Source organism: Palaemon carinicauda, chromosome 6 (genome assembly GCF_036898095.1).
Source record: "Palaemon carinicauda isolate YSFRI2023 chromosome 6, ASM3689809v2, whole genome shotgun sequence".
Classification (NCBI taxonomy): Eukaryota; Metazoa; Arthropoda; class Malacostraca; order Decapoda; family Palaemonidae; genus Palaemon; species Palaemon carinicauda.
In genome coordinates, this window is record NC_090730.1 from 28,825,761 (window position 1) to 28,851,266 (window position 25,506).

Consider the following 25,506-nt stretch of genomic DNA (forward strand, 5'->3'; position numbering starts at 1 on the left):
ACAGCTACATGATTATCGGGTAAGTATATTCAAAAATTTATTTTACTAATGAAAATATTAGTAAAGGCTTTTGGGAAGCTTGGGTATAATTTTCAAGTTTTAAGATTGCTTTAGAACTACAAAATTTAAGGCAGCATAAAAATTGAGAATTGTATGATTTCTGGGGTTCTATGTGATAAAGGACCCAGAAACCTGGATGTATATAAACCTGAGGAATGGACTGAAAAAGTAACAACTTAATTTCCAGAAGTAAGAACCCCCAAACCTCTAACATGGACTATTGCATCTTGGAAGTCTGATCATTACAACTATAGTACTACAAGATGAGTAAACATGTACAAATAAAAGTTGTTTAGATTAAGAGCAGGACATTACTAATATGGTAAGCAATTTGTTTTGATCAATTCTAAATCAAGCCCACATGCTATGTGGCATGAAGATTGAAGGCACTGATCATATTAAAGATATTAAACCATGTGCAAGACTTAGTTACAGTAAAGGAGTAGCTTTCGATAGTGACCTATAAGAATTTTCAGAACCAGAAATTCTTAACATTTGCCCTTCTAACATTTGGAAGTAAGATTAACCTTTGAAACCCCAATTGTACTTGATCATGTATACAGTATATTGAAAATTAAAGAATGTGTGTTTGAGAATAGATCCCCTCCTTTGCAAGCTTCAGAAGCTCAAGGTAGCACAGGTGTTATTATTCACAAGTCTCTTAAAATTTGAAATAATCCCCCTCAATAAACTATTACAGTCATGCGCTGTTAGAATGCATATTGGGATAAATATCACTTTATGTTCAGTATATCTTGACCCCTGTTAGGAACATTTCCTCTTAGATCTTTCTGGAAATCCAAGAAATCTTAGACTCTCTGATCTTCAAGACCTGATCGATCAGTTCCCTTTCATTTTAATGGATGATTTTAATGCAAAACATATTTTATGGGGTGAAAATGTAGGATAGGTGGAGTAATCTTGTTGAACTTCTTGGAGAACTTTGTGACAACATTAATCTAATGATAGTGAATGATGGTTCTCCAACAAAATATGATATATTCCACAAATCTGCATCACCCATCAATTTTGTCAATCAGTTCCTCATCCATTCTTTTGGATTAGTGCCTTTAGACAGTCAACCAATGCCTACATGGCAGTGACCATTAGTCAATAATGTTAAATTGTGCCCACAATCTTCCTTCTCATTTTCCACCCAAATGTAAGGTAAATGGGGCAGATTAGACATCTTATGAGAACTTCACGCACACCGATAGAGTAAAGTGACTTTACATCTCCAGTGCATGCTTATCATCACCTCTCAAAGGTTATTAATGATAATGCTAGCAAATTTATTCCTAAAACATTGGGTTTATCTCATCGTTCTGTAGTTCCATGGTAGAGTAAAGAATGTGTCCCTGCAACGAAAGTGAGCCAAACTTGCTTCAGAAGTTACCTAAAAACAAACTATGAAACAGTTAGAATAGCTCAACTCAGGGCCTGCGCCAAACATGAAAGAACTTTTAAAAAGGGACACCAAAATGTATGTTTAATATCAATACTAAAGTTCATTAAAGGAAAATATGGGACTAGAATAAAAAACTTCAAGGCAGATTTGTCCCAGGCCTTTACCAATATTAAGGGAAAATAGTAATAGATATATATCTATCCCTAAAGATGTAGCACAGCTACTTACTAAGCACTTTGCTCATGTATCAAATACAGTACTGACAATTATCCCCCAGCATTTCAACAAATTTGAGCATCAGCCCCTGTTGTTCCTCCTGTTTTTTTTTTTTTTTCAATATTAAAGCTTTTAATTTACCTTTTAGTATGTAGGAGATGCAAAATGCTATCTTTAACTCATCTTTGTCCCAGTTGAGTATGGCATAAATTATTAAATGATTTCACATCTCCCACTGGATATTGATGGCTAATATCTAAGTGGTTTCTTAGTGAGCCATTGCCTGTCCACTGCTAGCTGATTGTAGACACATCATTATAATTTTCAACTGCTGTTTTTTCCAACACAGAGTACTTACCTCGAACTACTTTCTTAGGAGTATCTGGGATCTCCTCCCAACCGACCAGAATTTTGTGTAGTGTACCCTATCTCCGTTTTCTATGCGGGGGTACCTCTGGCAGAGGAATACGCGCCCTGAGGCGATCCGGGGTCAGAGACCATGCTCGCTCAGGTCTCGACCTCCTGTAAGTTTTCTGGTCGCGTCGTGATAACATTTCGATGCGCTCTCCTTACCCAGTGCGACCCTTTGTGTCCCACGCAGTATCCATGTGGTCCCCTTGTGTTCATACCTTATCCTACCTTTCCCTCTTGTGTTCCTGTGTCGTTTTGTTGCTTTATTGGTTCGTTATGGAGCATCCCCGTCGTTGCCCTGGGCCTATGGCCGGTAAATATTGTGGGGCCTTTCTTTCCAAGCCGGAAGTCGACCCTCACTCTTTGTGTTCGTCGTGTAGGGGCAGTGTGTGTTCCTCTACAGCCATGTGTCCGGAGTGTGAATCCTGGAACGAAATTCGGTGGGTGCGCTACGGCACCAAAAAGAAGAAGGCCACTAAGAGATCGCTGAAGAAGTCAAGCATTGCCTCGCCTCTTGCTTCGCCCGCTGCCTCTTCAGAGAGGGCTTCTCTGCCGCCTTCCTCTACCCAGAGTAGGAGACGAGGCAAGTCCGTTGCGGGGAAGCGGCCCATTGCTCTTCCCCAGGAGTCTGTGATGTCTGTTGGTGGGGATGTTGTGTCAGTTCAGGCAAGTGGGGGGCCTGAGGGAGGGACGGGAGTGTGTTCGGGAGACGAGGTCCTGGTGCCAGCAGGGCCTGTCTCTACCAATGATCCTATGTGGGGGAAGCCCGCTACAGCCTCTTCCCCTGCTTCTTGGGTCTGCGCTTCAGGTACGTCAACGGCCGGGGGAGATGCCGAGAAGGAAGATTCACCGAGTTTGGACCCCCTCCCGTGGGTGCCGCCGAGGACGCCCTTCAGGTCGCCCATGAGACTGGAAGAGGAGTTCAACACCTGGTTTGTCCGCAAGAAAGTGCCTTACTCTCCCCCGGCGCCGTCGGCAACGCTCCCGCCCATCTTTCTTCAACCTTCTTCGCCAGCGGATCGGCACAAAGATCCACCAGCAACTCAGGACACCTCGGACGATTCAGCACGTTCCTTCCAGTCATCAGTCTCCTCTTTTGGGTTGTACTCTTTCTCCTCGGAGAACGAAGGTCCAAGGGACTCGAGGAGGAGACGAGAGAGATCCCGCAGGAAGAGGTCCCATTCCCGTTCCCGATCACGCCACGCCAGGAGACGTTCCAGATCCCCCAGGAGGAAGCACAGGTGGAGCCGCTCGTCAAAAGGCGAATGGGTGCGAGTCACCATCCCCCGCAGCCACCTCCTAGGAGCTTCAGCAGCCCCGAGTACCTCTGGCTGGCTCCCTAGAGCTCCTTTGCCATCCTCGCGGTACGCCGCCTCCAGCAGACCCGATCATCGACAGAAGTCATCGCACCAGGTCTCGGTCGACAGGCATAAGCCCGCGAAGGTTCCGACTTCATCCGCCCAGCGAAGAGAGTCGCCCCTTCGGACTGGCAGCCTTGTCCTGGCCTCCGGTTCTTTGATGGCCCGCCCTGAACAAAGGAACCAACCAGCCAGCACATTGAAGCCCGCAGCTCCAGGGATCTCTGCAGGAGCTCCATCCGTCCAGCGGAGGAAGTCGCTGGCTCGACCTGGCAGCATGGCATCCATACCCAGTACCACGGCAGCTCCATTCAGGCTTCGTGGTCAACCGCTGGTATACCAGGGTACTCACACCCCACGGATTACCCGGGAGGGGGTACAGTGAGCCCTCGCTACTTCGCGGTTTGACCATCGCAGATTCACGACTTCGCGGACTTTTTTCATTAAATATGGCATCTGATTTCATCAGCAAACCACTATTTTTGGGGGAAACATCATTTTATTCTAGAAAATTGCCACTCTTTAAATAGTTAATTGCACATTAAGAAAGCGTGTACTTTTGTTTTTAAATTTCGGGTGTGTTTTAAAAATCGAGTATTGTTGACTTCTTTTTGTTTTACTTCTGGCTGTGATCAGATCAGCTGACGTCTAGCTGCCGGTCTCAAGAATATGCGCGTACGAAATACGTATTGTTTATACCATTTCTTAACTTATTTAAACCATCTATACAGTTGAAATTACATAAGCACCAATGTGTTATAACCTATCATATTTTTTTGTTTATTACATTTAAAACAATCTCTCTCTCTCTCTCTCTCTCTCTCTCTCTCTCTCTCTCTCTCTCCGTAAGAAATAAAACCTTAGTTCACATATGGCAACTTGAGTTTAAGAATGAAATTAACATGAATATTGTTAGTTGTGGCGATCAATTCCTCGCTTTAGGAGGTACAGGAAACAAAAACACGGCATTCGATTACAACAGCTGATCTCTCTCTCTCTCTCTCTCTCTCTCTCTCTCTCTCTCTCTCTCTCTCTCTCTCTCTCTCTCTCTCTCGTGTTATACAATAATTACAAATAGATGAAGAAACCAAAATCGGTTTTCTTAGTGTCAATTAAATACAAAACGAAAAAATTATACCGTGTATACATCCATTTCAATCATAGCTTAAAATATGGTATCCGATTTTGTCAGCAAACTACTATTTTTTAGGAAACGCCATTCTATTCCAGAAAACTTTTACTCTTTAAATAGTCAATTGCGCTATAATAAAACATGTACTTATGTTTTTAAATTTCGGGTGTGTTTTAAAAATCGAGTATTTTTTACTTCTTTTTGTTTTACTTTTGGCTGTGATCACATCAGCTGATGTCTAGCTTCCGCTCTCAAGAATATGTGCGGTACGAATACATTAACAAAGAATTGTTTACACCATTTCTTAACTTATTCAATCCATCTATACAGTTAATATTACATAAGCACCAATGTGTTATAACCTATCATATTTATTATTTAGTACATTTAAAACCATCTCTCTCTCTCTCTCTCTCTCTCTCTCTCTCTCTCTCTCTCTCTCTCTGTCACATCGAATGTAATAGCGGTAACTTAATTTTTCGATGACTTTAAAAATGGCCTAGTACTTTCTTCTTCTTTTACCTTTTTTGCATATGGTGAGGTGGGTACAAGTTGACTTATAACTGAAGTTAGGAAAAGTATTTTGGATATGGTAAGAACAATTATCTTTCGTAACAGTTTAAAATTATCGTAAATTATCATTCTGTCATTAGCGGCAGTTTGCTATTGTGGATTAAACGCATAAGGAAAAAAAAAGTTTCCAGCTTTGCTACGAATTTAGGAATTTATATGGATACGATAAGTAAAATATTTGTAATAACAATGTTTACTAAATGTTTGTTATATCATTAGTTATCACTTTGAGCATGTGGGTTTAATGCGTTCGTTGTTTATTATGATCGAAGATGGAGCGTAAACAAATGGAAGGTTTCCGTTTCAGGCGGCGTCATAAAGAAAGAGGTTATATAAATGGCATTCATTTCATTTATTTGGAAGTTCTAAGAAAAATTAAGTAGAACAATGGTAATAACAAAGTCAACATATAATCAATACTTGGTAAGATTGCTGTCGATGCGACAACTAACCTATACACAGATGTGTAAATGCGTCTGTTTCTTCGTTATGATCAGAGATAAATGTAAACAAAACATTGGTTGTCATTTTTTATCGTGCTTTTTGGCGTGTTTAGGAAACGCATGATATAAAATGGCCTTTAATATTTGTGCCTGTTTTAGTTTAGGGTACTGTAGTACATGCATTAAGTGTTCTGTACATTAAAGGGTAGTTTGTTAACAGTACTACGTAAAGGGAAGGTTTTAAAAGTCTGAATATACATGTTAAATAAATACGTAAATATGGTGTCCCTACTTCGCGGATTTTCAGCTATCGCGGCCGGGTTTGGAACCTATCTACCGCGATAAACGAGGGTTCACTGTAGACCCATGCCGGCTACCTCCGTCCCAGTGTCTCCATCCGTGATGGAGCCAGCTGCGCCATTGTTTCGGCCAGCCCCATCCAAGCATCGGAGGCGGCCACTGACATAGCAGGGTACTTACACCCCACGGATTTCCCCGGGAGGGGTAGACCCATAATGGCTACCTCCGTCCCGACGGCTTCATCCGTGACGGAGGCAAAGTGGCTTTTCCCCCTAGCAGGTCGAACAGGGCTCTTGCCGCTCCAGTGCCTGCCTCATTGGATGCTGGAGAGGCCCCCCGCATCTTTGCCCAGTGTCTCTTCGGCTCCGTCCGCCCGTCGGATGTAGACGTTGGCACACGTAATCTTTACCTTGCCTTGCCCGGCAAGTCACCGGCTCCATCCGTCCAGCGGAGGCAGCCGCTGGCTCGGCCCGGCGTCATGGCATCCATACCCCTTACCACGTCAGCCCCAGCCAAGCATCGGAGGCAGCTGCTGGCATATCAGGCTACTTACACCCCACGGATTTCCTTAGGAGGGGGTAGACCCATGACGGCTACCTCCGTCCCAGAGGCTCCATCTGTGATGGAGGAAGCTGCTCCATCGGACCAGCCAGAAGTGAGGGATACAGCCGCCCCCACGGATTCATCCATGCTCGAGGATGCAGCCAACACGGAGGATCAAGTGGTAGAGGGCTTCTTAGACACGGCCGAATGTTCCCCTGGCGAAGTATCCTCCTATAGACAAGTCCTGGCTCTCATCCGTCACCACCACAGATTAGACGAGCCTAAACCGTCATCAGAGCAGGATTGGCTTTAAGTTTGGGGAGGATGGTGGATAACATTTAGCCAGCGGAAACCATCCTTGGCCCTAGCGCGGGACCTGGCACTAGACATGGAGCTCATCGATAAATATGTTGAGGGGACATTAGAACTCCCGAAGAGCCCAATGGTCCTTCAAGCTCCTGCGGGTCGAGGACCCAGAAGAAATTTTATGTTCCAGACGGGCGTCATGCAGGTCCCCGCTCGTTGGAAGAAGCCTTTGCAACGTTAAACCAGGGCAGTGCAGATGACAGACCCCTCACTGCACCAGTGGTTTTCTCTCAAGCAGTGGCCTTCATGATGGAGGACACCTTGCGAGACATAGTCAATGTGACCTCCTGGCTGGACTAGTGGGCGTGCGCCCTGGAAGGGTTCCAGCTATCTCTCAACCTGTCAGTACCAGGGAATCAGGCCCTTCTACAAGAACTCATTCGCTCGGAAGGGAAGGCGATGAAGTCCCTTACCTTCCAGTCCCTGACCCAGTCAGCAAACTGGGTGTTAAGGAGGAGGGACAAGGTCCTTTCAGGATCTCCCGTAGACTTCCCGAACGGGAAACAAAGTTTCGGAGGAATGCGCCGGTGTGAGGTGAGACCGTGTTCCCCCTACAGGCAGTAGCGGAAATTATGAAGAGAGTAGGCAAAATTAAGGACTCTGGAGCCCAGGCTGTCAGTGGCAAGACGTTCTCCCCGTAGGAGACCATCAGCGGACGTGGCCAACCCACCTACGGCACCACTTCCTGGCAGCATCCCCGTGGTCCTCCCGCAGGAGCGGTGCCCCAGCCCAGTCCTACTTTAGGCAAAATACGCCGGCTCAAGGAGTACTAGCAACCTTGAGGGAAGGGGATTTCATGATGTCCCTGGATCATCAAGGACGACCTTTTCAGGACCCCGTGCATCCCTCCAGAAGGAAGTTCCTCAGGGTGAAGTGGGGATTCCAGTCTCTGCAGTTCAGGACTCTCTGCTTCGGATTGTCAACGACTCCTCAAGGTGTTCACGTGGGTGGTCACCATAGTATCAGTCTGGGCCCACAAGCAGGGCATCAGGTTGATCCAGTACCTAGACGACTGGTTGCTGCTTTCAGCCTCGGAGACAGTCTTAAAGGAGCAAGGAGGGAAGCTATTGCAGTTCTGCAGGGAACTAGGGATCACCATCAACTTGGGAAAGTCCCAGTTAGACCCCACCACCAGGATAACGTACCTAGGGATCATACTGGACTCCTGATTAGGAGGGCATTCCCTTCTCAAGAGAGGCTGAGCAACCTGGATCAAGTTATTCGACCATTCCTGACATGTGCGCTAATGAGAGCCAAGGACTGGCAGAGGCTCGTGGGCCACCTGGTCTCGTGGGTCAAGTTGGTTCCTCAGGGGAGGCTCAAGCTGAGACCAATCCAATGGAAACTGAAGGACCTTTGGCCACCAGGAGCCCTGGACTCCAGGAACATGTTCCTCTGGTGATCCGACAGGGCGAACACCCTTGAGGGGTTACCATTCGCGTTCGTTCCTCCAGAGGTGTTGCTCTTCACAGACGTATCCAAGGAGGGGTGGGTAGCCCATCTGCTCGGGGAAACAGCAGAGAGGAAGTGGTCCCCGGAGGAGAAGACCCTTCACATAAACATGCTCGAGCTACTAGCAGGCCAAAAGGCCCTCGCACGGTTCGCCCATCGTCTCCGGGGAAACACGGTAGCACTCGGGTGTGACAACGCCACCATGGTGGCATACATAAAGAAGCAAGTAGGTGAGATCAAGGGGGCTGTGCAGCCTCACGTCTCAAATACTGGAATGGGCCGAAAAGGAACACATCAGCCTCACAGCCAGGTTCATTCCGGGAAAAGGAACGTCCTAGCCGACGGGCTTGGCAGGACAGGGCAAGTAGTGGGGTTGGAGTGGTCCCTGCACCCACAGATAGCCGAGAAGGTCCTCCAGAGGTGGAGCTCACAAGGCTCAACGAACAGTTCCCCGTGTTCTGTTACCCGGTGCCAGACCCAGCAGCAGAGTTTGAAGATGACTCCCAACGCTCGTGGGACGGATTCGACATACAGTATATGCCTTTCCTTCCTTCGGGATTCTCAAGCAGGTTCTCAACAGGATCAGGCAGCCAAGAGATACAAGGTTGGTTTTGGTAACGCCCTGAGTGGCCGGAGAGAGAGTGGTTCGCAGACCTACAAGACCTGGCTATCCTTCCTCCGTGGCCTCTGCCGGTAAGAGAAGATCGGCTACACCAGCCCCACTTCCAAAGGTTTCACGAAAACCCCCAGTGCCTTCAGCTACACATGTGGAGGTTATCGGGCGTCTACTGAGGAAGGAAGGATACTCGAAGAGGACAGCCTTTAGGATGTCCGGTTATCTTAGGAAATCCTCGGTCAGGGTTTACCAGGCCAAGTGGGCCACATTTGTGAAGTGGTATGCGGTTCAGAACCTGAGGCCCCTGGATGCTTCAGGCAAGGAGCTCACCCTCAAGACGGTCTTGTTGTTAGCCCTTGCATCGGCAAAAAGAGTTAGTGAGATTCATGGGTTGTCTTACGAGGTCTCTCACTCGAAGGGGTGGCGAGAAGCTACTTTCAGGTTCTTGCCTACCTTCGTAGCCAAGACTCAGAACCCAGCTGTTTGGGACCCTAGGTTTGAAGGGTTCTCAGTGCTAGCAATCCTGCATTCAGACAACCCGAGGGACTTGCTACTGTGCCCAGTCAGAGCGGTACGTAAGTATCTAGAGAGAACGGCCAGACTTCGCCTCGAGACCAAGAGTCTGTTCGTCTCCTCAGGACTAGTGAAGAAGCCGGTCTCTAAGAATACGATCTCCTTCTGGCTGCAGCAGGTAATCTGAGAGCCTACGACAGTTCGGGGGTCTCTCTTCCGGGAAAGCCTAGACCCCATGACATAGGGGCCTGAGTACTTCGTTGGCTTTCGAGAGGAACATGGCAGTGGGCCAGATCCTGAAAGCAGGCACATGATCAAGGCAGTCCACCTTTACGGCTCACTATCTAAAGGAATGTTCGAGAAATCCTTGGACGGGTTCTCTCTTGGTCCTGTCATTTCTGCGCTCCAAAAGATTTAAGGTGTAGCTGGGGGAAGCCGTGGGCGGTAAGTCCAAGAGACACAGGTTTCTTACTTACCTTTTCCCCCCTATCACCCTTCCCCTACATGACCCTTGAGTCCTTCACCTTCCATGGGATACACTGTCAGTGAATGAATACGTCTCCGAGGATTTTTAAAGAGGTGTGTTACTTAGACACTAAGATAGTTTTTTGCGTAGTTTTTCCCTAATTTCTCATTTCTATTTTTGGGTTAGCAGAACCTAGCCTCCTATCTAGGTTCCTTTTTTCCCTTCGTCATCAGTCTCTAGGTCCGGAAGGCCACTCCCACCTCCTAAAGTATAAGTCTCCTAAGAAAGTAGTTCGAGGTAAGTACTCCGTGTTGGGTCAAATCACAAATTTTAAGTAATTTGTATTTTTCCTAACAGTACTTACCGCGAACTACTTTTGGGTTATGGCCCGCCCATCCTGCCCCGAGTGCCTTACAGGACTTCTTAGAACCTGTCCATCAGAAACTTACTGGAGGTCGAGACATGAGCGAGCACGTTCTCTGACCCCGGGTCGCCTCATGGCGCATATTCCTCCGTCAGAGGTACCCCCGCATAGAAAACGGAGATAGGGTAAACTACACAAAATTCTGGTCGGTTGGTAGGAGATCTCAGATACTCCTAAGAAAGTAGTTCGAGGTAAGTACTGTTAGGAAAAATACAAATTACTTAAAATTTGTGATATTACAACTTAATTATTATCATTCCCTTACGTATAGTTAAAAAAAAAAAATAGAAATTACCCTACTTTAAACATTTGTAATAATATTTATCAGTATTCCATACTGTACAGTATTACAAATCAAATATTACTTAGGCAATGTATGTATTAACCTTTTTTAAATAATTTTTAATATTAGAATTCCTATGCAAAGGGTTCATCACTGAATAATTTACATTTGTTAGCTATTTAGTATTTGTTTACTTTTCATTACTGGGTTGTGCAGGGAGAGAATCTGCATGAAAGCTGGGGGAAAAGAGGTGCCGGTGGTTTGAAAACATTAGGCTGCGCATATCAGTAGATATTTTTAAAGTATTCCCATCATTTACCAAATGTCATTCTAATGATACACAAGATATTGTTTATTCATGTCATCAACTGAAGCTATCAGAATCTTGTTGAATGTTGGGGAGTTGATGACTTCATTTTTATCAGTTCACTTTGCTCTTTTTATAACTAGATTACTTAATCTTAACTCGTCTGATCCAGTTTGTTACCTTTGATTTAAGAAGATATCTTTCTTACTATCCAGCGTATAGTTAAAATGCAATACATATACATCTCTACAAGAGATTAATATTGATATAATATGCTGTGCTAACTGTATTTTGATGTCGGGAAATCCTGTGTCATGAAATAAAGTACCAATAATTTTTTGTTTGTATTAAAGGGATATTTTTAAACAGATTACCCAAGTTAACTTTATTGTATCTAATAGCATAAATAGGGTTTTGTGTCAAAATTTGCCCTAAGTGGTCCTTAGGTAAATTTTGTAGTTAAAGTGATTTTGTATATATCACTTCTATGAATTTTAAGGAATGACTGTTACGGATATGGTCAAATATTTTATCAAATAGTAATTTTTCCAAGTAGTATATTTCCTTTCCATTCTATTTTTCCAGACAGAATGTGGGAATTGGAGGACTTTACTGAGATTCGCCGATGGTATGCTCTCCATCTACTGTTGTGCGTCACATTTTTCATCTCGGGCTTGATAATCAATGCCATTCAGTTCCTTCTTTATATCACACTAAGACCCTTCAACAAGAGTCTGTATTGCCAGTTAAACTACTATCTTATGTACTCCACAATGTCACGTAAGTACTAGAAAACTACCTTCGTTTAATCTGTTAAAATTGAAAGCTTTTTTTTCTGTGTAACATGTATTTGTGTTTTGTCGTAGATATTTCTGTACAGTAATTCTAAACTCAGCTTTGTAAATGCATGATTGTTTAACCACTAAACTTTGAAGAGTAATGATTGTGAAATGCACGTAAAGATATTGTAATAAACATTTAAAAAACTAAAGAAGTTTCAGGATACTCCCTGAAATGTTATAATATTAAAGGAGAAATGTTGTTATGAATGTTGACAGCAGTTTTTCCTTAAAGATTATTAACCTTTCATTAGTGCTGGTTTCATCTCTCATTTATTAGTTATTTAGTGCTTAAACAGAGCAGTATATATATTTAGATTCACTGTCAATGTGTTGTAAGCTTGGTAGCCTATCCTCATTGCTCGTATCATTACCTTTATAGATGTGTACAGTAATTTATGTTGAGATTTTGTAGGGATTTATTTTATTTGAATAACGAGCTCCTTTGGGCTCATAACCATTTAAATGAGTGGATTTTGTGGATTTTGTTTGTTTATTTGTAGGGCAATGTGAAGCTTTCATTTTAAATTGCTTACCATTTACTTTTTTTGCAGTTATAGCACAATGTGATCCTTTTTAAATATCCCACAAATTAATTCCTTTTTTGAAATAATTAGAGTTCTTGGGCAATTTTTCTGAGAAAAGTACCCTTCTGCAAGTTAAGCTTTGCTGCTCAATGTATAGGTTGAGGACAGTGTCCATTTTGAATATCCTTTAAGCTTGATGTGTTATATTGCTGCAGCTATACAGTATATAAAGTTTATGCCTAAGGAGTATTTATTCAAAAGTCCATCCATTCATTAAGTGATTTATCCATAGAAATGAGACAGTGATGATGGTGGTATTCATTAAAAAACAACAGAACTGTTCATTCTTTCAGTCTGGTAATGTTCCTTGTTGTGGGCTTCTTGAGCAGACTCTTCATAATGCTGTAAAATGTCTAATTAGTATCTTAAGACCTGACTTGAAGGTATTGTCAGAGCATGATTGTGATGCATGCTGTTGCGATTGAGATTTCAATTTTCCTAGTCATAGCTTTCTTTTATCATGCAATTGATTTTGATGAGTATGCATTTTCTTCTGTCGTGTCAGCCATTAACAAAGTTTACATATCTGTTGGAAAGCCCTTCAGTCTTTTCTTTTCTTTTCTTTAAAAGTATCCCTTTTCATGTTGGCATTTTGATTCAAGGAGTTCTAACTTGTGTGAGGCTGTTGAATTTTTTTGGCTGAATCGAATGCTATCTACAATCTTGTCTATTTTGGGACTGAAGAATTCTGTTTGAACTTCTCGAGATTCTTCCGGAATCTTGTCATCCATATGTGCATTGTTTGAATGTGCAGTTTCTCAAATATTTTCTGTGCAGTATGTTTTAAACATACTGTAAGTATTGTACAAGAACATGATACAAGTTATGAATTTTGTAAAATGTGCTGTAATGTGTGTTTTATCACAAAATTTCACAGTTAATTAACACCTTTGTAATTATTTTATCTTGAAACAAAAGGTAAATATGCAAGGCAAAATAAGGATTAAACTAGAAATATACAGTAAATACTTTATTTAATTTTAATTCAATATCATCATCATCAGCAGCCATTGCTAGTCCACTGGAGAACAAAGGCCTCAGACATGTCCTATTCCCATCTGTTTATGGTCTTTCTATGCCAGTCTTTTCCGCATATTTTTGTAGTTAGTCAGCCATCGTCTTCTCTTCCTTCCCCTGCTTGGTTTTCAATTTCTAGGAACCCATTCTGTTATTCATTTTGTCCATCTGTTATCTGTCATTATATGTCCTGCCCATGTCCACTTCTTTTTCTTACTTGTTGTTAGAATATCCTCTACTTTACCGGCGTCAATGACCTTAGATGTCAGGATGCCTGAAAACTTTAAATCATTCATTCATTCATTCATCCTCTACTTTAGTATGCTCTCTCTCTCTCTCTCTCTCTCTCTCTCTCTCTCTCTCTCTCTCTCTCTCTCTCTCTCTTTTTTTTTTTTTTTTGAATTGCAACTATCTAAGTTATGTTCTAAGGCTTTAGTAAGGCTTCAAGTTTTTGATACATGAGTTGATACTGGTAGGACCATCTGATGGGAGTGAACGAATCCACCGTTCGCTACATTAAGAAGGACAAGGCGAACATTAGAAAGATGGCTGCCATCACCTTTAGCAGGTCAGTGAAGCGAGTTGTTACCGCTCGTAATAAAACGATCGTCCGTATGGAAGGTGCTTTAACAGTCTGGATTGCTGACTGCCGGAAGAAGAACATAGCCTTGGATACGAACACCATCCGAACCAAGGCTTTGGGTTTGTATGAGAATTTTGCGGCAAAGGAACCTCAAGACGACGATGGCGACCATGCTGAAGAAGACGAAGACGATGTACTAAAGTTTCAAAAACACTTACGGCCTGAAAAGCGTTTCCCTGCATGGCGAGGCTGCTTCCGCTGACACTACCGCTGCAGAAACTTACGCGAATGAGACATTTAAGAACATTATCACTGAAGGTGGATACAAGCCTGAACAAGTGTTTGATATGGATGAGACCGGCTTATTTTGGAAGAGAATGCCGTCGCGAACTTTCCTGTACAAAGAAGAAGCCAAAGCCTCTGGCTTTGAAGCATTCAAAGATCGTGTTACCCTCGTGATGTGTGGCAATGCTGCTGGATTTTTGCTAAAGCCGGGGCTTATTTACAAATCGAAAAACTCTCGCGCTTTGAAAAATGAAAATAAGAATCTCCTTCCCGTGTACTGGATGCATAATCCAAAAGCATGGATTACTAAGATGCTGACCTCCAACTGCTTCCACCAGTGTTTTATCCCGCAAGTTAGTAAATATCTCTTAGAGAAGGGCTTGCCATTTAAGATCCTTCTCCTTATGGATAACGCTGGTGGACACGCAACTGATCTGTCGCATGAGAGCATTCAGGTTGAGTTCCTGCCACCCAACACAACGTCATTAATTCAACCGATGGACCAGGGGGTTATCAGGGCGGTCAAGGATCTCTACACGAAGAATACCTTGGCGGACCTCGTTGCGTGTGTGGATGCTGCCCAAGATGATGAGGATGAAACATTCAATTTGAAGGCGTACTGGCGGAAGTACACAATAGCCATGTGCCTGCAGAACATCCAGAAGGCACTGAAAGAAATGAAACCTGCTACTGTTAATGCGAGCTGGAAGAAGTTGTGGCCCCAGATTGTTTACGATGACGAGGGATTTACACCTACTGAGATTCAACACTCTGCAATACGGAAATCTGTGCAGTTGGCTGCGATGATTGGAGGTGACGGGTTTGGTGACATGACGACTGAAGACGTCGACGAGTTGTTGGACTGCCATTCCCAGCCGCTAACTGACGCAGACCTCGAAGACCTGACGAAATCTGCCAGTGAAGAAGACAGTGAAACGTAGGAAGAGACCCAAGAAAATGTCGAAGAAACGGTCTTAACATTGGAACGGCTTGCCAAGCTCTGCAACCTTGCGAAGGAGTTGAAAGAATTGTCGCAAGAGTGGGACGAGGATATGGTTCGTTCTATGCAATTCTGCAACAAAATCGATGAAGACATGACTCCCTACAGGATGCTCTTCGAGCGAAAAAAGCAGCGGCAGCAACTTCCGATCACAATGTTCTTCCAGCCTCGCAAAAAAGAGCCAGTTCCTCCTGCTACTATGCCTTCGGAAGAAATTGAAGAAGTGTCCCAGGAAGAAGTTGAAGAGGTGTCCCAGGAAAAGACACCTCCGTCTGAAGAGACATAAAATACTATCATTGGCTGCACAGTAGAAGACATCATCAGCTTCATCATCATCATTTCTACTGTGCAGCAAATTCATTGCCATCATCATTCAAGTTTTTCTTCAACTTCATTCGTGGTGAGTACAGTAACAATCTTTATTTTTTTATACTACTTTAATATTCTAACATTTTAATATTTGTGCCTGTTTTAGTTTAGGGTACTGTAGTATATACATTAAGTGTTCTGTACATTAAAGGGTAGTTTGTTAACAGTACTACGTAAAGGGAAGGTTTTAAAAGTCTGAATATACATGTTGTAACCTATCATATTTTTATGTTTATTACATTTAAAACAACTCTCTCTCTCTCTCTCTCTCTCTCTCTCTCTCTCTCTCTCTCTCTCTCTCTCTCTCTCTCTCTCTCTCTCTCTCTCTCTCTCTCGTAAATTATCATTCGGTCATTAGCGGCAGTTTGTTATTGTTGATTAAACGCCAAAAAAAAAAGAAAAAAAAATTGTTTTCCTGCTTTGCTGCGTATGTAGGATTTTATATAGATACAGTAGATAATATTTGTAATAACATGTTTACTAAAAGTTTTTAAAATTATTATTTATCACTTTCATCATGCGCGTTTAATGCCTTTGTTTGTTTATTACGATCGAATATGGAGCTTACAGTAAACGAATGGAAGGTTTCCGTTTCAGGCGGCGTCATAAAGAAAAACATTATATAAATGGCATTCATTTCATTTATCTGGAAGTCCTAAGAAAAATTAAGTAAAACATTGGTAATAACAAAATCAACATATAATCAATATAATCGATGCAAAAACTAACCTATACACAGATGTGTAAATGCGTTTGTTTCTTCATTATGATCAGAGATAAATGTAAACAAAACATTGTTTGTCATTTTTTATCTTGCTTTTTGGCGTGTTTAGGAAACGCATGATATAAAATCGCCTTTAATATTTGTGCCTGTTTTAGTTTAGGGTACTGTTATACATGCATTAAGTGTTCTGTACATTAAAGGGTAGTTTGTTAACAGTACTACGTAAAGGGAAAGTTTTAAAAGTCTGAACATACATGTTAAATGAATACGTAAATATGGTGCCCCTACTTCGCGGATTTTCAGCTATCGCGGTCGGGTTTGGAACCTATCTACCGCGATAAACGAGGGTTCACTGTATGTATGTTTATTAACAATCTCTAGAGGTTTGTCCATAACACATTTGTTGTGTCTGCTTTTTCATTGAACATTACCTTAATTTCACTCATATTTTCAGTTCTACAGGTCTGCTTTATCAAAATCTATTATCTTTTGCAATTCCTCTCTTGATTAACAAAATAGAACTATGCCATCTGCAAATCTTAAGTTGTTAAGGTTTTCCTTATTAATGTTTATTCCTACCTTTTTCCAATCTAAATTCTTGAAAACATCTAGGGATGCTGTGAATAATTTAGGAGAGACCGGATCTACCTGTCTAACTCCTTTCTCAATCAGGATTTTCTCACTATATTTATGTAGTTTCATGGTTGTTGTACTTCCTGTATAGATATCTTCAAGTGTTTTAACCTAAGATTCATCTATTCATTGTCGTTGAAGTGCTTTCATTACTGCTGAAGTTTAGACAGAATCAAAAGCTTTCTCATAGTCTATAAATACCAATCATAGTGGTTTGTCATACTTTGTTGATTTTAACATTAGCTGGTTAACTCAACAACTGACCATATCAGTGTAATTTATTCAATGTACAGTAGGTAATATGGGTGATTTATCTAAAGTATTGTCAAATTTATTAACTGTCTGTGTTATATACTCCAAATGCAAGGAACCGCAAATACAAACCTTTGGCCTTTGGTGAAGTATGATTTCAGCGCAGCTGTAACTCGGTTGTTAAAATTTGCAATGAGAGATAGGTAGTTATTTGCTGGGGACAAGAAAGATGCTCTCCTCGCCACTACACTGGGTATCCTTACTAGCCACTGGGTTGTACAGATGTATGCTTGGAGTAACCTTTTTCTTTTCGATATATGTTTTTTTTTTTTTTTTTTTGCAGATAGTGTGTGTGTTTGAATGGAGAGACCATGGTCAGTCATGCGGTCCTAGCCATATGTCCCTGGAAGTAAGTGCCATGCTTTTATGACCAGAAGCTACTTGGATTACCATTCTTTGTGTGCTTTTTGCGGGATCTATGACTGATTGCAGTCATCTCCCTGCAAAGAATGTAAGGAATGGCCGTCTGTGCAGTGAGTGGAGAAGAACAAGAGGAAGATGAGGAAGCCAAAACTGGATAATTTGTCCTGAAGGTCACCCTCGAAATCAAAGACTGGTGTGTTTTTTTTTTTCATTTTTTACTCGAGCCTTCTGTGGACCACTCGGACCTACCTAAAGGGCACAGGAGGTAGCCGTATCTGCTTCCCCAATAGAGAAAGCTGTTCCCCGTTCTTTCACCTTGTAGTGAGCTACAAAGTAATCTTGACAACACTACAAAGGATATGGCCATAAGGACACTCTGGCCTCCCTTAGGTTTGGAGGGCATCCCATTCACTGAAAAATTGCTTCAAGAGTTGGCTACATAAGGACAATTCCTTCCTCACCTGCTGCCCTGCAAAGGAAGTTGATGCAAATCTCTCCATCCATACCAGGACTAAGAACAATGCAGTTAATTGATCGCCCTCGTTCTCCCTCTCTTTCCAGCTCAATCTATTTTGTATTCTCCATTAACTGCTCGCCCTTCAGAGATGAAAAGACGACAACGCCTTGGAAGGGAACCCCGTTCGGCTGGGAAAATGTGTGCCCTCGCCTCATCCGATTCTTGCTGAAGAGGACAAGATATATCTTCAAAGCACAAGGTGAGATCTTGCGAGCGTGCTCCTGGGTGCTAGCCTTTACCAGTTAAAGAGCTTTCTGGATAAAATGCTCTCACCTATCTATACCTATGCTCATCTACTAGTAGGCGTTCATCTACTTATGTGCGCTCACTCTCCTATGGTAATGAATTTTTCAGTTTGTGATCACTCATACTGTATGTTGACACTTGCCGTCACCTGTGGAAAGGAGATTAACGATTCACATGAGCTCGTCTTCTGCTACATGCTTTATGGGTTACAAAAAAGTACCATCTTCGATTGACGATTGCTTGAATATTCATGTATGCTCTTCTAGTTGCACTAATGCATTGTGCACACCTTCATATATAGATGAACTCTCACCAGTTCAGGCAAGCTATTCTGGTCACATATATCCACCTGTTAGTGATCACACACCAGGCACTGGTTGCATTAAGAGGTGTGAAAGCTCATGTGTTCACACATGCTATCATATTAGGGCAGTGTCTAGTTTGTTCTTCCTATTCTATTAGGGCAGTCTCTAGTTTGCACATCCTACTCTATTAGGACAGTCTCTAGTAAGCACTTCCTATCTTATTAGGACAGTCTCTAGTAAGCACTTCCTATCTTATTAGGACAGTCTCTAGTTTGCACTTCATACCCTATTAGGGCAGTTTCTAGTCTGCACTTCCTGTTCTATTAGGGCTGTCTCTAGTAAGCACTTCCCATCTTAGGGCAGTCTAGTTTGCACGCCCCCATCTGGTTATGCCCACTCATCGGACCATACTGTATGTGGTCAACTGCTCGCGTTCAATTTACTGTTAATGATAACTTGGCATCCCTTCTGGCTTGCATGTACTCTCCTGGTGAGAGTTCACCAGTTCACATGAAGGATTACTTGTGCTCCCCTATAGAAGTGTGATCCTCAGAGAAAGAGATCTCATGCAAGATGTCATCTTGAGCTATGAGATCATTGCAGGTACGCAAACATCGATGGTATTATGGATCTCTGTGCACCACCTTGTGTGTGTATTCTCCAGATCCCTGAAGAGAGTTTATGCAAGGGTTGCCCTGACGTAAAAACATAAGTCTTTCAGTGGTATAGGGGTCCCTGTCACCCGAGGCTTGTGCCAGGTCCAGGGAGTCTATGGGACTAGAGATCCAACCCTTCCAGAACAAAGTAAACTCCCTCGCCCTCGATGGGACGGAGAATTGAGAGAGACTATTGAGCCTGCAATTAAACCCAGGAACCACTCTTGACAAAGCAGAAAACCCAGAAATGGAATCATCCTTGTCAAGGTTTTAAAGCTGATCAAGGAGTTCAGTGACTAGGGCAAACTGTCCAAGGCTCCAGTAAAGGACAGCAAGACATTGATTGGCATGCGCTGTGGAACCCCATAAAAGTTTAAACTGTTGCTAGAACTTTCATGGTCAGAGCTGGCTGAAGAAGTGATTAATAGCTGGATGACCAAATCTCTGGGACCAAGCACTTGTTAAAAGGCCAGCAGGTGTTACAGGAGCTTGCCACTGGCTCTTTCACACCAGAGAAGGCTCTATTTTCCAGAAGGATCGAGCCCTTCCCCCATGGCAGTTGATGCAGGGATATCAGTTTGACTTTTGACCTCAGGGAAGAGAGGTTAGGGAGCGAGAGAACAATCTTCTCATTCTGAGTCTGCTACCATGGAAGCCACCTCCATGGCCAGCCTACAAGTGACTACGTCATTGTACAACTGCTTAGGCACTGTTACAGACATTGCTTACTCTTAGGATTTGAGCAACTTCAAAAGTAAGAAGTTTGCGGACCAGGTCCTGTCGAGAGCCAAAACACGAGTTTGCTAACCAACGGGCCAACTGGGTTCTTAAGTGCAGGAACTTGGTAGTTTCCAAATTTGCAAGACAGTTACGACATAGAAAGGTGCTGTCAATTCTCAATTCTTCAGTACGGCAGAGCCAGGCATTGTTCCTTGCTCGAGAAGTAGGTAACACAAAGGAAAGGTGGAGGAATACAAGTCAGGACTCCCTTCTCCAATGAGCTGTGTCCTGTAAAGGCCTGCGCCTATTAAGGACAATCTCTTAAAATGCCAGTGCCAGTTCCCCTGAAGGAATCATCAGCTACTCCAAGGTCAAGTTCAGCTCCTTCACCAGATGCAACCTCTCGCAGGAGTTTGGACACCGTTCCTCCATTTCAACCTTATCTTGGCCTTGCTAAACCAAGAGAGGGGGAGGTAGGATAGGAGCCAGAGAGTGCTAGTGAGGGCAATCCTCTTCTCAGACTGCTGCAAGGGCTGTGTGCTTGGTGAACCAATAAGTGAAGTGGCAGTGGCATAGTGACAAATACTGGACAATAAGTCCTGCAGAACAGATACTGCATCCTGTTCATTGTCTCTAATCCTCCCCTCACTTGGACACTTAAGACATATGCCTTATCTACCAGACTCTGACAAAAACCTTGCCTTTCATCTAGAGGGGAAGATGATGTTGAACAAGGGAGCACTAAAGATTGTATGGGAAGTATCTCCATGCTTTTACAACCTTCTGTTCCTAGTGGAGAAGACATCTGGGCCTGAAGACTGGACATCGACCATTTCTCTTTGAACAAGTTTGTGTTGCAGACTCAATTCGAGATGAAGATGGCGAGTACTGTATGAGCAGCAGTAATGATGAATGACTTCATTCTTTCTCTGGATCTGAAAGATGCATACTTTCAGAACCCGGTCCATCGATCCATCAGTTTGGTTCCTCCATTTTATCCTCTGGAAAGAGGAGATTGTCTTTCAGTTCAAAGTCCTGTGCTTTGGATTGTCAACCACCCCCAAGTATTCACTAGAGTTTTCACTCGTGTCAGCTTGGGAACTTGCCAATGGCATACGTCTGCTAAGATACTTTGACAACTGCCTGATACTGTCCTCTGTGGTAAGCTTCTACACCAATCGCTGATTCATTGATTTTTGCCACAATTTAGGGATTGTGCTAAATTGTAAGAAGTCTAGTCTCAAGCCTAAGCAGACGATGGAGTACCTGGGAATGATGATAGCTACAAAAACATTGAGGATATTCCCATCAGACGATTACATCAATAGACTCAGGAAGATGGTGCAACCTTTCATCTTCATCAGCAGACCCTTCAGTAGGGTCTGAAGAGACGTATTTGGTATCCACTGACTCCCTCCAACAGCTAGTTCCTGTCAACCAGGAAGTAAGGGAGGATCTAGCATGGTGGATGGAGGACGAGAATCTCATGAAAGGGGCTTTTCGGAAGAGTTCTCTAGAAATGTTTCTGTTCACATATTTATTAAAGGGGAGGGATGGGGGTGTACACCTGAGAAACATAACTTGGTAAGAGAAGAAGAGTTGTCTGCACATCATCCTCTTAGAAATGAAGGCAGCACTCATGGTACTGCAGTCATTTCAAGAGCAGGTGATAGGTCACTCAGTAGCATTGATGAGCAAAAACAATTATATTGGCATACATCAGCAAACAAGGAGGTACTTTACTGTGTGAATTGATGAAGCAGACAGACTCCTAGGAGTTAGACAGCACACTGTAGCTGTCAGTGGAGTGGTCCATTCATCCTCTAGTTTGAAGAGACTTTTGACTGTGGGGTTCCCCCACAATTGACATGACCGGCACAAAGCTCAGCAAAAAGCTCCCAGTCTACTGCTCACTGATTCCGGATCCATCAGCAGCACTAGAGAGTGCTTTTCAACACCAGTGGTATAACCTCAATATCTATGCTTTTCTGCCATTTTGCCTGATTCAAAAAGTAATCAACAAGGCGCTACTACCCTAGTCTCAGTGTAACCCTGTTGGCTCCCAAATGGGCACAAGCAGAATAGTACCCAGACCTGCTGATGCTCCTGACAAGTTCCAAAAGAACATCCCTTGTGGTCAATTCTGCTTTGCCAGCCCCACCCTCATAGGTACCACAGCTAACTAAGATCTGTGGCTCTTCACGGATGGAGACTATCCATCATCTCCGAATGAAAAGCTTTTTGTGAGGAACTCCTTGTGAGATGTCTGCATACCTCCAAAAGTTCTCTACAGCAGTCGACCAAGCAAAGGGGGTCACTATCGGCGATTCTTGCCAGAGAAATGGTACTTATCCTTTCGAAGCCCCTTTTAGGTTGACAGCGGATTTCCTTGTCTACCTTATTCAGGAGAAACTAATCGCAGTCTCACAGTGTCTGCAGTGAAAGGCTATCATGCAGCCTTGAACCAGGTCTTTAGACTGAAGTTCTCAGATCTGTCCTTGTGGTGGGAATTGTCTATGCTTATGAAGAGCTTCGAGCAGCCTTGCCCTCAAAGAAAACTCGGGATGTGACACCTTTTTGAGAAGGAGGATGGGTAGGATGTAAAACCCATTACATTCAGTTAGTCATATAATGTGACATATCCTTCTAAGGATAGAGGTTCTTCTCCCACTGTCTCCATGGACAGGAACCTAGCCTAACCCATGAAAAGATATCCTCAAGTGTTAGGAGGTGGTAGGAGTCAACAAAACAGCACCTCTACCAGATCTGAGTGTCTTGTCATCCCAGGGTTTAAACCATCTATTATAGTTATAGGGCTTTCTTCCTTCTTAGGATATGACTCCTCTTAAAGGACAATGGTTTGTGTTCAAGTAGGAACAAATTACAAATTTTCAAAATATTTATATTTTTCATAACTATAAAAACCTGAGTCCTTTAAGTTTCACTTGCAGTCTAAACTATCCCAGAAGACCTTGGTGAAGGTCAGAGTGGCTATTTAGTGGGCTGATGTGCCACCCACCAGTAACTACATGTACTGACACTTTGTAAATTTTAACCACCGATTTCCAGCTATACTGAAATCATAATGTACTTTCATTAGAGGACTGAGGTTTGTATCATTAGGAAAATACAAATCACTTTTAATAATTTGTGATATTGTTTGTGATATCATTTACAGTTACTGATTTCTAGATTTATATCTCATTTTCGTTTAGAAATATTCAGTGCTGAACTGCATTATTTTTGAGATTTTCTGTTTGCTTCAAGAAATTTGCTTTCGTCTCTTTTTTTTTCTGTATGTTATTTGTATATTGTTTCATTTTGGGGTGTATGGTATGTTTTGACCTGTGCAAAATTTGCAAATTTATTTTGCATATTTCTTAACTAGGTTTTTGAGGCTTTAATTGGGCATACCATTCATGACTTGGGTAAATTCAAATTGCTTATTTCATTTTGTGATGTCTTCCATCTCTTGTTACAGTAAAATACGGTTTTGCTTTTAAGGTTCCTTTGTCACCTTTTTCATGTGAGTGAGCAAGATAGAGAATGAATATTGTTTTCATAATTTCTTTTGAATGTATTGGCTATTTTCCTTGTTGAACATTGTAGTACTTTTACATTGATTATTACCTTCTGTAGTAGGTGACAGTGTTTTGAAGGATTTCAGTCTTTGCTGATCACAAATATTTGAGGCTTTGAAATCAACTTGATTTACCTATGAGATTGGTTTTATAAGTTGCTCATTTTCTGAGAAAATTTATTTGATGGGAAACCTGAGGAAGCTCTGAAATTTTTGGTTAATCACTCTCTACCTTTGAACTGAGCTGTTAACATAAGTTTATGAAATGTTGAAGTATCCAGGGTTTGAGCTGAAAAAACAACAGAAATTTGATAATCAAAGTTCTTGTTTCTATACTTGCCTGATATTCATATTGCTCCTTCTCCAGAAGCTTGGTTTAATTGACTTCACCCTGAAGATATAGAAGTTTAAGATTTTGCCTTTAACTCCCCTTCAGCAAACAAGTACCCTTAGTAAAGGAAGGAGCATTTTAGTGTTAAGAGGTACCTGACGTGCCAGTCTCCTTGTCTTTTCAGTTTCAAAGTCAAAATTATCCCTATCCTTTAGACACCACGAGGCAGTGGGGAAGATGGTTGGCATGTATAGGCATGTCAGGTGAGTATAGAAATAATAAATTTCATTATTGGAATTCGGTTTATTTCCATGAACCTCCCCTGCTGACTGCCACTCACTACTAGAGGTGGAATGCCAGTGAAAGGAAGACATGTATACATACATACATATACCAAGGCACTTCCCCCAATTTTGGGGGGTAGCCGACATCAACAAATGAAACAGAAACAAAAAAGGGGACCTCTACTCTCTACATTCCTCCCAGCCTAACAAGGGACTCAACTAAGTTCAGCTGGTACTGCTAAGGTGCCACAGCCCACCCTCCCACATTATCCACCACAGATGAAGCTTCATAATGCTGAATCCCCTACTGCTGCTACCTCCGCGGTCATCTAAGGCATCAGAGGCAGCAGCAGGGCCTACCGAAACTGCGTCACAATCGCTCGCCATTTATTCCTATTTCTAGCACGCTCTCTTGCCTCTCTCACATCTATCCTTCTATCACCCAGAGCTTCCTTCACTCCATCCATCCACCCAAACCTTGGCCTTCCTCTTGTACTTCTCCCATCAACTCTTGCATTCATCACCTTCTTTAGCAGACAGCCATTTTCCATTCTCTCAACATGGTCAAACCACCTCAACACATTCATATCCACTCTAGCCGCTAACTCATTTCTTACACCCATTCTCATTCTCACCACTTCGTTCCTAACCCTATCTACTCGAGATACACCAGCCATACTCCTTAGACACTTCATCTCAAACACGTTCAATTTCTGTCTCTCCGTCACTTCCATTCCCCACAACTCCGATCCATACATCACAGTTGGTACAATCACTTTGTCATATAGAACTCTCTGTACATTCATGCCCAACCCTCTATTTTTTACTACTCCCTTAACTGCCTCCAACACTTTGCAACCTTCATTCACTCTCTGATATATATTTGCTTCCACTCCACCATTTGCTGCAACAACAGACCCTAAGTACTTAAACTGATCCACTTCCTCAAGTAAATGCATTCAACATGACATTCAACCTTGCACCACCTTCCCTTCTCGTACATCTCATAACCTTACTCTTACCCACATTAACTCTCAACTTCCTTCTCTCACACACACTCACACACACTTCCAAATTCTGTCACTAATCGGCCAAGCTTCTCTTCTGTGTCTGCAACCAGTACAGTATCATCTGCAAACAACAACTGATTTACCTCCCATTCATGGTCATTCTCGTCTACCAGTTTTAATCCTCGTCCAAGCACTCGAGCATTCACCTCTCTCACCACTCCATCAACATACAAGTTAAACAACCACGGCGACATCACACATCCCTGTCTCAGCC

At 42.7% G+C, this 25,506-nt stretch overlaps 1 protein-coding gene across 3 annotated transcripts in view; it reads left to right on the plus strand.

Moving 5' to 3' along the window:
* Window positions 1–25,506, plus strand: part of LOC137642537 (1-acyl-sn-glycerol-3-phosphate acyltransferase delta-like) — a 171,490-nt gene that overhangs the window by 52,373 nt on the left and 93,611 nt on the right. For all 3 annotated transcript variants that reach the window (XM_068375173.1, XM_068375175.1, XM_068375174.1), the window contains exon 2: window positions 11,457–11,651. In XM_068375173.1, coding sequence (XP_068231274.1) covers window positions 11,462–11,651 — 190 coding nt within the window. In that variant the 5' untranslated portion in view covers window positions 11,457–11,461. The remainder of the gene's footprint in view (window positions 1–11,456; window positions 11,652–25,506) is intronic.